Source organism: Hipposideros armiger, unplaced genomic scaffold, assembly GCF_001890085.2.
Source record: "Hipposideros armiger isolate ML-2016 unplaced genomic scaffold, ASM189008v1 scaffold_242, whole genome shotgun sequence".
NCBI lineage: Eukaryota > Metazoa > Chordata > Mammalia > Chiroptera > Hipposideridae > Hipposideros > Hipposideros armiger.
The window spans coordinates 2,036,080-2,050,970 of NW_017731592.1; the positions used below are offsets into that span (position 1 = coordinate 2,036,080).

The 14,891-nt window shown below is 54.1% G+C and overlaps 1 protein-coding gene across 3 annotated transcripts in view; it reads right to left on the reverse strand.

Moving 5' to 3' along the window:
• COL23A1 (collagen type XXIII alpha 1 chain) overlaps nucleotides 1-14,891 on the reverse strand; it is a 356,586-nt gene that overhangs the window by 22,193 nt on the left and 319,502 nt on the right. For 2 of the 3 annotated variants that reach the window (XM_019655546.1, XM_019655544.1), the window contains exons 6-9: nucleotides 8,544-8,570; nucleotides 6,925-6,951; nucleotides 5,587-5,613; nucleotides 443-559 (exon numbers count right to left, since the gene is read on the reverse strand). In XM_019655546.1, coding sequence (XP_019511091.1) covers nucleotides 443-559; nucleotides 5,587-5,613; nucleotides 6,925-6,951; nucleotides 8,544-8,570 — 198 coding nt within the window. The remainder of the gene's footprint in view (nucleotides 1-442; nucleotides 560-5,586; nucleotides 5,614-6,924; nucleotides 6,952-8,543; nucleotides 8,571-14,891) is intronic. The other variant, XM_019655545.1, reaches the window with a different exon arrangement.

Below are 14,891 nucleotides of genomic sequence, written 5' to 3' on the forward strand. Positions count from 1 at the left end.
AGAAGTCAGGGGTTGGTAAAGATTTGCAGAGAAAGAGCTCACATATGGGGGGATCAGTCAGGGTTAGAACTGGACTGAGATTGCAACCAAGGTCAGTTAGGGTCTATGGTTCTATTTAAGTTACAGTGTAGGGGTAAGAGGTGGGTTTGGAGTCAGGGTCAGAATCTGTAGGAGTGAGAGTTAGGGTCTGGATAATAGTCTGATTGGGGTCTGGATCAGGATTTGGTCCAGTTTGGGGTCAAGGTCTAAATTGGAGCCAGGGACCCAATTAGTGTTAAGTTTAAGGTCTCACTAGGGTAAGGGTCTGGGTTGGGTCTGGGGTCTTAAGTCTGGGTCTGGGCTGGGGATAAGGCTGGGGTTGGGGTTGGTTCTGGGATCAGGGTTTAGGGTTTTGATAGGTATAGGACCAGGTCCTGGGTGGTCCAGCTCCATGCCCTCTTACCACTGGGCCTGGTGCTCCCCTGGGGCCATCTTTCCCAGTGTCGCCAGGAGGGCCCCGGGCCCCAGGAGGTCCAGGGGGCCCTGGAGGCCCAGCCACTCCATCTTGCCCTTGGTCTCCCTGAAAGAGATGGGGCCTGGCATGACTCTAGGGTGAGGAAAAGGGGTTCTCGCCTTTAGAGAGAGGCCTCCTTAGATAGGCTGCCCAATGCCTTCCCCTTCCCCAGCCCTCGGCAGGCTCAGAGGAAAGGGCTTTGTTATTGGGCTTCTTGTGACTTCTTGGTGGCCACGTGAAGGGACAGGTCCTTATATCTCGGCATAAGAGGCCACAGGACCTTTTGCACTCCAAGGAATGTGCCATCTCCCCGCCTACACTGCTTAGGTGAGAGATGACACACGCTGGGTGTGGGAGAAAGCACGTGTGCCCAACCAGCCCCCTTCCTCTGGAAAGGGGGCTCATGCCTCCTGAAAGACCCTCCCGGTTGGTCAACTCCTGCTTCCTTAAGTGATGGAGGTGCATGCGCTCTGGGGCATTTGCTCCCAAGAAATGAGGACTTATGCTTGCACAAAAACCTGTACACGAATGTTTATAGCAGCCTTATTTGTAAGAACCCCAAACTGGAAACAACCTAGACGTCCTCCAGTGGCAAATGGTTAACTAACTGGGGTACATCCACCATGGAACAATGCTCAGCAGTAAACAAACAGGAACAAAGTACTGACACGAAGCCATTTGGATCAATCTCATGGGAATTATGCTGAGGAAAAAAGCCAGTCTCAAAAGGTCACATATTGTGTGATTGCATCTATGTAACATTCATTATATATATATATATATATATAATTTTATTTTATTTTATTTTTTTTAATAAATTGGGGAATTGAGGGAGGGGAACAGTTTTGGGGGATTGGGGAGGGGGACCAGCCAAGCTGTTGTTCTTCAATCTTAGTTGTGGAGGGCACCAGTCGCCATCTGGCTGCCCGTCAGCAGCTCATAGCCTCTAAGCTCAAGGTGCTGTGTTACAATCTTAGTTGCAGGTGGGCGTAGCCACCATCCCATGCGGGAGTCGAACCAGCAACCTTGTTGTTAAGAGCTCACTGAATCATCCGGGTGGCAGCTCAGCTCAAGGTGCCGAGTTCAGTCTTAGTTTTGGGCGGGCGTAGCCCACCATCAAACAGGCAGTCTTGTTGTTAGGAGCACGTGCTCTCACCAGCTGAGCCATCCTGCCACCTGTTGGCAACTCAGTGGCAGCTCAGCTTGGGCGCAGCATCACTGACCCAGTTGGAAATTGAACCGGCGGCCCTGTTGCTCAGAGCTCACACTCTTAAGCCAACTCTTAATCAACGGAGCCACTCGGCTGGCCCCTATGTAACATTCTTGAAGTGGTAAAATTATAGAGAGGGAGCAGAGATTGGTGGTGGCCAAGGGTTCAGGATGGGGGCAGGGAGGGGGATGACTATAGCTATAAAAGGGTAGCATGAGGGATCTTGTGTGGTGGTTGCATGAATCTATGAGGGTGATAAAAGTACGTGGAACTAAACAGACACAAAAATGAGTACAACAGGTCAAGTCTGAATAAGGTTGGTGTATTGTATCAATTTCCCGTTTAGGAGATTGTACTAGATGCTGCAAAATGTCACCACTGGGGAAGCTGGATGATAGGTACATGGGGTATTATTTATTATAACTGCATGAGAATCTACACACACACACACACACACACACACACACTCTCACAAAAGGGCGACAGAGGGCTGCATAGTTTCTCTCATGCAGCGCCCTGCCCCTCTCCCAGCCCCCACCAACTCTCAGGCCAATGTTAGTACCAGGTCAGACCTCAGGCAGCCAGAGTCTTCATCTTGTGGCCCCACCTGCAAGGAGGGAAGACCACAGTGCCACCAGCACTTCCTACTGCCCCAGCAGGGCCTGCTCAGGCACTGGCACAGGGCACAGGAATGGGGTATGCCATTTGGGAATGAGTTTGGGGTCAAGGTCACAGTTCCTGCAGTGCCCAACCTTCCTGTAACCAGGAAAGGAAGAGGCCTTTTGCGGAGCTGCCGTGTGCCCAGTGCTGGTGAGCCAGGATGTCCTGGAGGTTATCTCACCCAATCCTGTGAGCATCTGGCCAAGGCACTGCTCTTGTCCCACTTTACAGAAGGAGTGACTGGGGTCAGAGAGGGTAATCATTTACTCAGGGTTACAGAGCTAGGAAAGGCAGTGCCTCCTCTGGCCACTGAGGCACATAGTCTCTTTCAGAGACTTTGTTCATTCATGGGCCCCCGATGGGAAAGAGTTCAGCTCTCCAGCCAAATGCTCCTAAGACTTAGCTCACCAGTTTTCCAATGAAAAACCCAGCGGAAGCTCTCAGTGCAGATCTTATCAGTCTGACACGGCCAGGTCCTGACCAAGAGGATGGAACTCCAGTCCAAAGTAAACTGTGTTTGGTTAGGTCACCCAGCCATGGGTGGTGATGTTGGTGGGTAATTCCTGTTTCATTTTATGCTGAATCAGGAAGACTTTGAAGATACCCTGTCCTCTGTTGCTCTTTTCACAGCCCAGGGGCCCAGGCTGGAAATCACTGGCTTGGACTCTACTTATCAAGGCAGAAAATGGGATTAGACACTTGAGCAGGTCCTAGGAGAGGTTCTTAAGTTCTTCCCCTGCGCTACTCAGGAAATGAGGCCGGCCAGCTGCCTCCTCCTCCCACCGGGATCGGATGGCTGAGGTCAAACCCTGGAAATTCGGGGTGAGTGGAGGGGAACACACCAACCAGCAGGCATGGATACACCACTCGCCAGTCTACCTTGAGAATGCGGCGATTGTTCAAAGGATGATCTCTACTTATCAAGCCCGGATTGAGCCGTGGGAAAACCATCTATAGCAAATAGGTCATGTAGTCAGACAGGCAGTAGGTGATGTAGAAAACCACAAGGCCACTTCTGGAGGCAAAGCCACCTACCCCAGCCCAGAGAAAGGCAGTTTGGTGACTGTGAGTGGCAGATCATGTTCTCTGACGATGGCCACTATGTTATGCTCACGTTTTCATCAAAGGTGCCTCTGCAGTGTGGCCTTGACACTCCCCATCAAGAGCTGGGGTCTAGTTCTTCCCACCCCCCTTGACCCTGGGTGGGCCCTGTGACAGATGTGACCAATAGAATGCAGGGGAAGTGATCTTGTGTCCATTCTGGATATAGCTTTTAATGGGCCTGGCAGTCCTGGCTTCCGGCCTCTTGGAATGCTCTTCTTGGAGATCCCTCTGGGAAGCACACCGCCATGCTGGGAGAAGTCCCAGCCACACAGAAATCCTCCCCAGCAGAGCTCCCAGAGGCTGCCATCACCTCAGACTCCAAGCCCCACTGCCTCTGCCTGCAACAGGAGAGTCACAGCGAACCCAGGGGGTCATAAGAGATAGTGACACGTTGTCTGAGCCACTCTCAGGGGTGAAGGTTGTTTCACAGGTTAGACCAGGGTCGGCAAACTGCGGCTCATGAGCCACATGCAGCTCTTCGGGTACGTTCTGTCTCAAAGGTTTGCCGATCCCTGGAAGAGCCAACCCTGTCCCTCACAATTTAAAAATTATTCGACAGCCATAAATATATTTTTACAAATACGGAAAATTTAAAGTAATATTATAAATGAAACTATGATAGTTTTATTTTCATTTTCAATTTTACGTCACAGCCACATGTACATGCCCAAAGAGCTGCATGTGGCACGCGAGCCGCAGTTTGCCGACCCCTGGAGGCTCTTCCATCTCAAAAGTTTGTCGACCCCTGGGTTAGACCATTGGGACAACAGGGAGTCTACCCATGAAGAGGGGCGGGGCTTGGGGAGGGATCTGCTCCTCCATGACTCCCAGGCTGAGGAGTGGGCGCGCCTGTTGGGAAGATCAGCTTCCACATCCAACAGAAAGGAGGCAGAAGGAGTGTTTCTCAGCAGCCACCAGCTCAACACCAAGCGCCAGGGCACCCTTTCTTGGACTTCAGGGACATCTCACTGGCTTTATGCGCCCTCCTTCACTTGCCCTCCTATCAAAGGCTCAGCACAGAACAGCTGTGTCTTGGGCGTGGGGGAATTCAGCCTGGCCACCCCCTTTCCCTCCTCTCCCCTCCCCACTCAGGGCTCAGGACCACCCATGACGAGGGCCCAGCTGGCCTCATTTCACAAGTCAGGCTCAGAGTCAGGAGAGTTGCAGAGCTGGGACCGGCACCCAGCAGAGCCTGGCTAAAAAACCCCAGCCCACGTTCTCTGCATGCAGCCCCCTTTTCCTTTCACTCCCCTAGATGCAGTGCCCTCCTCTCATACACCCTTCATTCCACTCCCGCCTCCAGCCTGGGAAGAAGCTTGCTGTGGGTGAGCGACCTCCTGGCTACAGTTTCCACCCCACAACCTTCTTAAAAACTCCCAGTTGTTTTTCCTCTGGGCAGCTGATGCCCAGCTCTCAGCCTCTGCAGTCAGGTCACTGCTGCTGCCCACCCAGGCTGCTTAAGTGGCCCTCTGCCAAGACCCGCCTTTGTGAGGCCCGTCCCACCTGGGGTCTCCACTGTGCTTCAGCTTCTGTTGAGAAGATCCTGTTCTGCATGAGGCACTTCTGAGTCCCAGTGACCAGAGAGCACCGAGGGCTGGGGTGGGCCAGCTGAGGGTCCCATCTACTGTTCCCATGTGGGACGCTGAGGAACCACTTTTATGATTGCAATGAATCTTCAGCACAGCAACTTGGGGTAGAGGCTGTCACCCCCCACTCACAGTTGGAGAAACCGAATCTTAGAGGGGAAATTGACTCACTTGAGGTCACTTGGCTGGTAAGTGGCAGAGCTGAGCTTGGGCTCAGGGCTGCTGATCCAACAGCCTTCCCCTCTTCCTGGGGTGCCAGCTGCCCTCAGGAAGGTCAGTCTCTGGTCTTGGGCCAGCGCCAGGCCCACTGTCCTCCCATCCACAGTGACACATGTGCTATAGATGCCCAGCCTGTGCCAGACCAGGGTGCGTGAGACTTCCACTCAGCAGCAGCCATTTAAGTGAAACCACCCAGCAGGACTGACTGCGAGCGGGAGGGGCTACCCGCTCACCTTCCGTGATAGGCTAGGGACATGCCTTATAATATAAAACAAACCATGTAGGTGGGTGAGGGGATCTTGCTCAGTTCTTACCCGGGGGCCAAAGTCTCCTGGTGCACCCTAGGAACAAAAAACAAGGAGGTATGTCACCACTGTTTTTTATTACCTCTTCACATATATTGAGCATTTACTGTGTGCTCAGAGCTTCACATACTTGGTCTCATTTCATTCTATCGAAAATCACATGCAGGCTCTATTATTCCAATGAGGAAATAGAGACACAGGGAGGCTGAGTAATCTGCCCAAGGCCACACAGCTAGCAGATTCAGGGCTTGGAACTGGTGGTCTGTTACCCATCGCCAGCCCCAGACACAGTGGAGCGGAGACAAGCCACCTTCACTGTGTCCTCTTGGATTCCCTGAACCTCATAACAGTGAGGGATGACAATTAGGTGATTAATTGTTTGAAGTCACCAAGTTTGGGGGCAGTATGTTATGCAGCAATAAATACCAAGACACTAATTTCTTTCTGGTTTCAAAGCTCCTGCCTTTATCAGTTCTGTGACTTGATGATATCAGCCAGAACCAGCGGGAAGGCAGTCACTGCACCTGCCAGCTGCATGAGGGTCTCATCATCTGCAAAGAACACAGACCATCACCTTGGGCAGTCTTCCCCAGGGGTCTGTGAGGTCAGTTTCCATTTACAGATGGAGAAACTGAGGCCCTTTGGAATGCAAACCTGAGCCTCTGAACAGCAGAATCTGCACCTTGCTCTGCCCTGATAGTGGATGGGGACACTGGCTGCCCTTTACTAAGTGACCCCAGTGGGGTAGGAGGTGTGTGGCCCAGTTCTTCCCTGGAAGCTCCCAGTCTGTCCTGCTACACCTACATCTTCCCTGGTCCCTCCATCCCCTGATCCCACCATGGGACACACGCATCTCCCTTCTCTCCTGCTCCCCTCGGAGGCACTCGGAGGTCCCAGCCGTGCAGGACTGTAGCTGTGACATTTAGTACCAAATGCCAGCAAAGCCCTTGTCACAAGGGACTGTGAAGATTACAGGGGCAGCTGTTTTTCTGGCAGGGGTGTCTTCCCCACAAGAAGTGCCATCAATAGTCAGTGTTCAATCCCTTGGGCTCTCCTGGCACCCCTGCCCCCTTTTCATGATGAACTACTTTGGGAACTGTCATTTTGGGCAGACTGCTCTGAGTTTGTTATACTCCGCTGCCAGCAGAACTCAACCCTCTGGGCACTTCAACTTGTAACCATTTTAGGAGGAGGGCACTACTCGCCCCACTTTACAGATGAGGTGACCAAGGCTTTCGGAGGGGATATGACGTTCCCAAAGTCACACTTTGGAACTGGTGTTTGGAAGCAGGTGTCTGGCATCCTTCCTCAGCCTACTGCTTCTGGACAGCCTCCAGCATTGCTTACCTTTTCCCCCTTGGAGCCTGGAAGTCCCTGGAGAAGGAAGATGGAGAAAGAACAGGAGTGAGTGAGGAGGACTAGGCTTCTCCCTTTCCACTTCCCCAAGGTTTTGAGGGCAGAAGGGCCCATGAAGCTGAGCAGAGCTGTGGGCAGCCGCGTGGAAAAACACACAAGCCTGTCAGCCTTTAACAAGGGTACCTGTGCTGGCCCCAAAGAAGCACCACACCTCAACCGTCAGCATGAGGGACACAGGGAGGGGGGATGTTGGGAGGGGTCACTGGCATCCTCTCTGGACAGGGGCACATGTGCTAGTCACTCCCCGCTCAGAGAGCAGAGCCCTTCCTGTTCAGCACCCGCTGTGCCCAGGTGCCAGTGAGGAGGCCACTGCGGGTGGAGTCTGGGTGGCTCCATGCAGGCTGTAGTGGCTGCCATCACTCTCTGGCTGCAGGGAAATGTTTCTCTTTCAGTCCCGCCAAGTTATTGGGCCTTTTAGGGAAAATGTCAGGCCACAAGGCTACATTGTGGGGCTCAAGAGTCCCTGGGGTGGGGGCCAGACTGGGGCCAGCCAGCTGGTGGCCGGCACTCTTGGTCAGGGCCTGCCTCCATCCCTCCTTCAACCATTCATCATCCCTTCAGCCTAGTAATGGATTTGCTTGTTCATTCATTCAACAACTTGTCCATCTAGGTAGTTGGTTATTTCCTCCATTCATTAATAATGGACACACCATCTTTCAACTCTTCATTTGTTAGCTTATTGATTTTTTCATTCACTTATCTGCTCAACCATTATGCATTTCTCCACCCACTGACTCACTTACTCTTTACTGCATCCAACTATTTGTAAAGTTATTGATTCATGTCCAGCCATTCATCAATCCATTGTGCCCTCCATCCGTCCAACTATTGATCTATTCATCTAGCCACTCAGCTAGCCATCCCTCCTTTGTTCCATTCATCTATCCATTATCCACCCATCAATCCATTTGTCCTTCCTTTCACCCACCTACCCATCCATCATCCATCTGTCCATCTATGCATTCACTTGTCTTTCCCCTTCCTTCCTTCCTCCCTCCCTCCCTTCTTCTCCTTCCTTCCTTCCTTCCTTCCTTCCTTCTATCCATTTATCTGTCCCCATCCAATTATTTGTTTAATCATGCAGTCTCCCTGTATATCTTATTCTGCTGAGGACGCCGGTGGATCGCAGGCTCCTGGCCCAGGTGTTGAGAACGCCTCAGCCTGATGCTCACCACAGAAGTATTGAGACTGTATGGGGGATGTTCTGTGCCTGGGGTCTGCTGGGAGGGGCTTGTATGTTTTGGGGGCTGACTGGATGCCAGGGACAGTGCTGTCCACAGTCCTCCACATCCTCAGTATCACTGTGGGGAGGGCTAATATGCCCTTTTGACAGATGAGAAGCCTCAGGGTTGGGAGGTGAAGAGGTCTCTCCAAGGTTGCACAGTAGGTCGTGGAACTGGATTTGAACTCAAGTCTGGTGCCCAAATGGCTTCTCTTTGAGCTGAGTCAGGTTCTCAGTGGCCCCTTCCCTTTGGCGCCCCATAGTCACTCCCAACCCCACAGTGGCAGCCCCATCCCAGGACACTCAGAACTGCCCTGTTATCACTTACGGGCTTGCCATCCAGACCCAGTGGTCCCTGGAAAACGAGAGAGAGAGAGAGAGAGAGAGAGAGAGTGAATGAGGCGATTACACACGGCAAAGGCATTTCCTCTGTGTTATGACCCAGAGACACTGCTGAGTGACAAGAAACAAAGCCTATCCTGAGCCTGTGGTCTGGGTCTATTTCATGAAAATTCGGGGTGGGGCATCTGGATGTTACTTGCTGCCCAGATCCCCACCTTTGACAACAGAGCCCATTTCTTCTCCAAAACCACCCCCATCTATACCCATGGGGCTTGGGCGCGTGACTGCATTCCCTCAGCTCGGGTGATTGGTTCAGGAATGAGTGTCATGCCTGGGACTGTGAAAGTGGTGGGAAAAGGGGGCTCTTTTCTTCTGATGGGGCTAAGCCTGGAGCTCCTGGGGCACCACGTGACTTGAGAACGAGGTAACAGAGAGGAAAGCAGAGCTGAGAAACAGAGAGAAAGGGCGGAGGGCCTGAAGCTGAGACCACCCTGCACTCTCTGTCTGCGAGTACATTTTCTTCCCTCAAGCCAGCTTGAATTGAGTTTCTGTCACTTGTAATTTGTTACAGACTGAATGTTTTTGTCCCCCCAAATTTGTATATTGAGACCTAACCCCAAAGGTGATGTATTAGGAGGTGGAGACTTTGGGAGGTGATGAGGACATGAGTGTACAGCCCACATGAATGGGATTAGTGCCCTTATAAAGGGACCCCAGAGAGCTCCCTTCTGCCATGTGAGGACACACAAGGAGAAGGCGGCTGTCTGCAACCTGGAAGAGGGCCCGCACCAGAGCCTGACAATGCTGGCCCTGATCTCGGACTTCTGGCCTCCAGAACTGTGAGGAGTAAATTTGTTGTGTATATAAGCCATCCAGTCTGTGGTACTTTGTCAGAGCAGCCCAAACGAACTGAGACATAACTGGAAGCGTCCTGAAGGCTCTTTCAACTCCCTGCATTGCTGTGGGAATGCAAACGTCAAGGCTGAGGGAAGCCAAAAAACACAAGGGTGAGTCCTGAGATCTGGGGCATCTCAGGGGTCCTAGGGGCTCTGTGGTGTCTGCAGGGGGACAATGACCACCGTACAGTGGCCCCACTGGGATGCCCCACCCACCTAACAAAGCTTCACTGAACTCCACCTCTGTGGGGGTGTAGAGGAATCCAGTGAGGAGGGGTCGTGTTGTGGACCTGGTCCACCTGCTCTCTGCTGAACCCCGTCCTCCTCCTGCCACTGTCCCCTCATGCCCCCACCCACTTCATCAAATGTTCTAGGCAGCTCCACTCTCCCAAGCCTTTGTACACACTGCCCGCCTCTGTGCATCATCTTCAGCTCAGTTACCCCCTCTTCCATGAAGCCCCCCAGGCTTCTCCACTTCCCAGTCAGGCTGTCTGTCTTTGTGCCCAGCACATATTCTAATTGTCCCACATGATAAACGTATTGTCAATGTGTGGTCTACACAGGTCCTCCAGTTGATTCAGGAAAAGGGTCTGACCCCCACGTCCCCAGTGCTTGGACGACGTGGCATGGAGCATGTGCTGACCAGTGTGCCCTGAGTCAAACTGAGGAAAGGTGAACCATGTGCAAATGTGCACAATACAGTGTGGAGAGTGAGGGCTGGGCAGGCAAAGGGCTCTGCCAGTTCCAAGCAGAGGGAGGGCATGGTCGGCTTTGGGGAGCACTGGAAAAGATTAGGGAGTGCTATCTTGAGAAAGTAACACTGGGGTTTGGACATAGCAAGTGTGTGTGCACATGTGTGCATGTGTGTGGGGTACTGTGGCAGAGACAACAACCCGGCAAAGGAGGGGAGGAGGCAGCATGCACAGAGCTAGTGAGCAGCGGGGCAGCTCAGCCTCAGCCTCAGCCCCACCCCTGGTCTCTCTCACGTCCTTACTGGGTTTGCCCCGTCATCCCCAGTGGTGCCACTGCTGTAGCTGCACTCCCTGGCCCAGCTTGGGGTCCTCTGTGGCCAGGGCCAGCCTCTGCCATTTGGTTGCGGGTGTCCCTTGTCTCCCTAAGCTCTCTGCTTTCTTTCCCATTTTCATGCCTTTGCTTGTGCTGCTCCCTTTGCTTGCAACGCCCTTCCACTCATCATTGGGGGCAATCCCCTGTTCCAGGAAGACTTTCCTGGCCCCTGCAGAGCTGGTCTCCCCTTCCTTGGGCATGCCTGGGAGTTGGCGACCTTGTCTGCTGGGTCCAGTAGTAAATGACCGGCTTCCCTGGGTCACTTCCAGACTGCCCTGAGCAGAGACAGCCCCTCTGCTAATTCGCCAGCTGCAGTGAGAGTGGCCAGCCCTCAGTGCGCTCCTGCCAGGGTCTTGCTCCAGGCAGGAAACCAGAGCAGTCTGAAAATTGGTCTCTTAAGCACTTCCTGCTGTGTGTGTGTGTGTGTGTGTGTGTGTGTGTGTGTGTGTGTGTGTGTGGTGGGGGGAAGGGGGTTTCGATGTCAGAGTGATGACCTGGGGGCAGCTGGGGTCCCAGGAGAGGGGGAGTGGCCCATTCCAAAGTCTTAGGGGGCCAGGTCTTCGGAGCTCCTGGTAGCCCCAGCCATAGCTGCAGTTCCGGTCCCTGTCATCTGAGGCTCACCAGGAGCTGCCCAGCTGGCTGGTCTCTTGGAGGCACCTGGCTGTCCTGAGCCCTGGATTCACGTGCCTGAGACTTCTCCCTTTAGTAGTCTGATAAAATTGGGCCTTACCTCCCCCAACCCCATGCTCGGGCCCAGCTAGGCCTCCTCAGGGCCATGTCCCCCTGGGTGTCTCTACCCTGGACCTCTCACTCAGACCTGGCCTTCTAGCTACCACAACACACACAGAGGACCCAGGCCCATCCCGGATCTCTTACGGGGGCTCTTTGTGGTCCCACACTCAGTCTTAATCACCATGGCAGCCCTGTGAGGCAGGTGTTGCCATCTTGTCTTACAGAGCAGGAAACTGAGACCCAGCATGGGGAAGACTTTGCCTAAGGCCACACAGCCAGGAACAAGCCAGGGCTAGAGTTGGACAATGCTTTGGTTCTGTGTTCTCTGCACTCAAACCCTTGCAGTGACTTCGCCTGGCATCCAGCCAACCTGCCCCTTCTAGTCTGCCCTTGCATGGTGCTGTTCAAAGCTTCCTGGCTCCATCCCACTGTCCACTGGAGCTCCCCTGCCCAGGAGCCCCCAGACTCCTTGTTCAGTGTGGCTGCCACCATAGACTCTGTGCCCAGACCCTGGGTGTGCCCGTGCATCCTGCTGAGCTGAGACTAAACGCAGTGCAAAATTCGCCCCTCTATAAATCTGCATGGATTAAAAAAAAACATAATGCAGCCTGAAATAAAAAAGAGACTAAGGTGCAGCTTAGAACTAAATAAGGGTCTTTCCTATTCCTGTGCCAGGAGGGAGGACACAGTGGGTCCCACAGCTAAGTCACTGGCAGTAGCTGGGGATAACCAGCTTCAGGGCCTGGATGGCATGATGAGTTCAAGGTGCCCAGGTAAAGTGTAGGACACAGAGCACAGCGGGACACTAAGAGGGCACCCTGTCCCTGGAGACCACAAAGGGGGAGGCTCTCCAGGGCATGTTCCTCAACTTGGACTTGGCCGTGCCCTGCCATACCCCTCACGGCGCTGCCCTCACCACAGCCCCGGGAGGCAGGCACCATGACCCCATCTTGCAGATGAAGGAGCAGAGCCAGTGGATTGTCCAGGGGCTGAAATCAGCCCTACGCTCCATGTAGTGCTCCCTCTCCTGCAGCACAAGTTAGCGGGGGTGACAGATGCCTGTCCTGGGAGGCATCAGGGAAGAGCCTCACAGGCCTTGCCTTCCATCTGGGATTCCTGGTACGTCTGTTTCCCCCACCGAGCAGACCGTCCCCGGGCAGGGCTATCTGGACCCTCTTTCACCCTGACCCTCTGCCAGAGAGAGTGCTGGGTCAGATGGACATGTTTGCTGTGTGATCTTGGGGGAGCCAGTCAATCTCTCTGAGAAAGTAACACCCATTGTCCCCAGCACGGCTGTTCCTGCCCTGGCTTCACTCCAGTATCCTCCTAAACTCTGCTGCCCACACGGGCTCCTGCCAGCCTTGGGTTTGGAAAGAGCTGCTCCAGTGGTCTCATGGGTACATCTGTGCCCCTTGAGGTTCCATGCGTGTTTCCTGGACCCAAGCTGCGCTCTCCCGCCTCCCCTTCACTGCAGTGTCCCGCCTCTACCTGGAGAACTCCTACTCATTTTTTAAGGCCCACCTCAAATGGCCCCTCTTTGGGGAGCCTCCCTGGGGTGAAGCAGCATCCATGCAGCCTATTTGCCAGAGAGCTCGGTCCCCATCCTTTTGGAGGAAAGCCCTATAGCCGAGCTCTAGGAGGCATGTGGAGCAGTTGGAGGAGGCAGGCACTGGATTCTGACACACCTGGGATCAAATCCTGGCTTTACCACATGCCAGCTGGTGGGCCTGGGTCTCATTATCTGTAACAGGGAGGCGGCCTCCCTGCCTTGCTGACCTGCGTGTGTGGGTTCTGCTGGAAAGGTGTCACAGGCACTGAGTGAAATGTGCACATTATGTAGGAGGGGACAGGACACAGCAGGCCTCCTTCTGTCCTCCCAGCTCCTCTCCAGATGGCATCGCTGGCACCAGTGTCTGTCTGTCCCTTCAGGAAGCAGTCATGCCTACGGAAGTGTGTGCAGAGCAGCGCCTCTGCCTTTCTTATTTTTAGAGTCCTATCTGGGTTGAACAGTACACATCTGTGGGTCCACCTGCCTCCAGGTTGCAGGGGAATGTGGTCTTTGGCACAGCAAGGCCCATTTTAGCCAGTCTTCCTCATCCTGGGTTCCAGGAAGGCCCTCCACACATGTGAAATTCCAGGCACATCCCCATTACCATTCCTGGACCAACAGTTGTAGTCTGTCTCACCCACTGCCCTGGAGAACTTTCTAGAATGCAAATCTGACCACATTGCTCTCCTGCCTGAGCCCCACTGGGGAGCCTCACTCCTGGAGGATGATGTTTAGACCTTCTGGTCTGGTGCCCAAAGCCACTGCCCCAGGCCAGGCACCGAGCATGTGTCCTGGTTCGGCTTCTCCATGGCTGGCGCAACCATTGGAGAGGCTGCTGAGAGTCACTGGAAGTCACTGAGGAGGGGTCTCAGGGAGGCATGGGGTAGAGGAAGGAGACAGCTTGCCTTTGGAGTCAGATGGACCCACCAACCTGGTGACGTGGTTCTGATCCCACCTGTCTGGGGCCCTGCCCACAGTTACCCCACATGCTGCCTTTCCCGAACTGGTGTCCCATGGAACACTGCCCTGCAGAGTGTTGACAGACTGGCCTGAGGAAGGGGATTCCATGGTCAAGTAAGTTTGAGAAACACTAGGTTACACCCTGTGAAATAGGTTTCTTTCCTGCAAGCTTTGTCCAAGATGTCATCCTGTTTGTGGTCTTAGGAAGGGCAGCATTTCCAGCCTCAGGGGACCCTCATCTCAGGGCTTGGCTGAGCCTTAGCAAAGCAACTGAGTGCTGTGTGGACCATCTATGAACAAGGTATTTCCATGGGCTGGAGGGAGGCCTGCGCCTGGCTCTGGGTGGTCTGAGAGGAGGAGAAGCACCCCAGAGAAGGGCCAGGGGCTGGTTTGAAGGGGCCAAGGACAAACATGAGGTCAGGCTTGACCACGGCAGGGCAGGGTCTAGGCTGAGTGTCCCAGCAGATGACAAGCTGGTTCTGAGCAGAACGGGGCTGCTCTGGGAAGCTGAGGGTGTGTAGGCGCAGAGCCTCAGTCTGGGTGGAGGCCGCCCTCAGTGGCGGGGGTCCTATTCCATCACCGCAGCCCTCCCCTGCCCGACTATGGGGTGCTCACCACCAGCTGCCCCCTGCTTCTCTCACAAGTGCAACAGGAAGGAAAGGCACTCATGGCAGCCCGTGGAGTGCAGGCAGGGCTTGGGCCTTGCCTGGGGTCAGAGCCCCTCTGGCCCTCAGCTTTCACAGGAGGGGTGATCCTGAGGGTCAGATGTCACAGTGCTGTGCCCGGCTCCCTCCCCTGCCTGATCAAAGCCGCGGAATTCACCAGAGGTTTTCAACACCCAAACCTCACAGCTGTTCCCAAGCCTGGTTCTGCTTTAAATCGCTCTTTCCCACAAATCAGCTGAGCCCCAGGACGTTTCTGGGTGTGAGAAGCAAACAAGGCCCTGGGCTGTACATGAACAGGCCGGGCAGCAGAGGCCCCACGTGCTGACTCAGGCCCTGCCTCGCTCAGGGACTGGAGTATCCTCGAGCCTCAATTTGCTCCTCTGTAAGATGGTCATGCCTGCCTCCTCTCAACGACAAGTCCCATGGGTCCCAGTCAGTCTCCTTTGGCTCCTCCTCTCAGACCAACC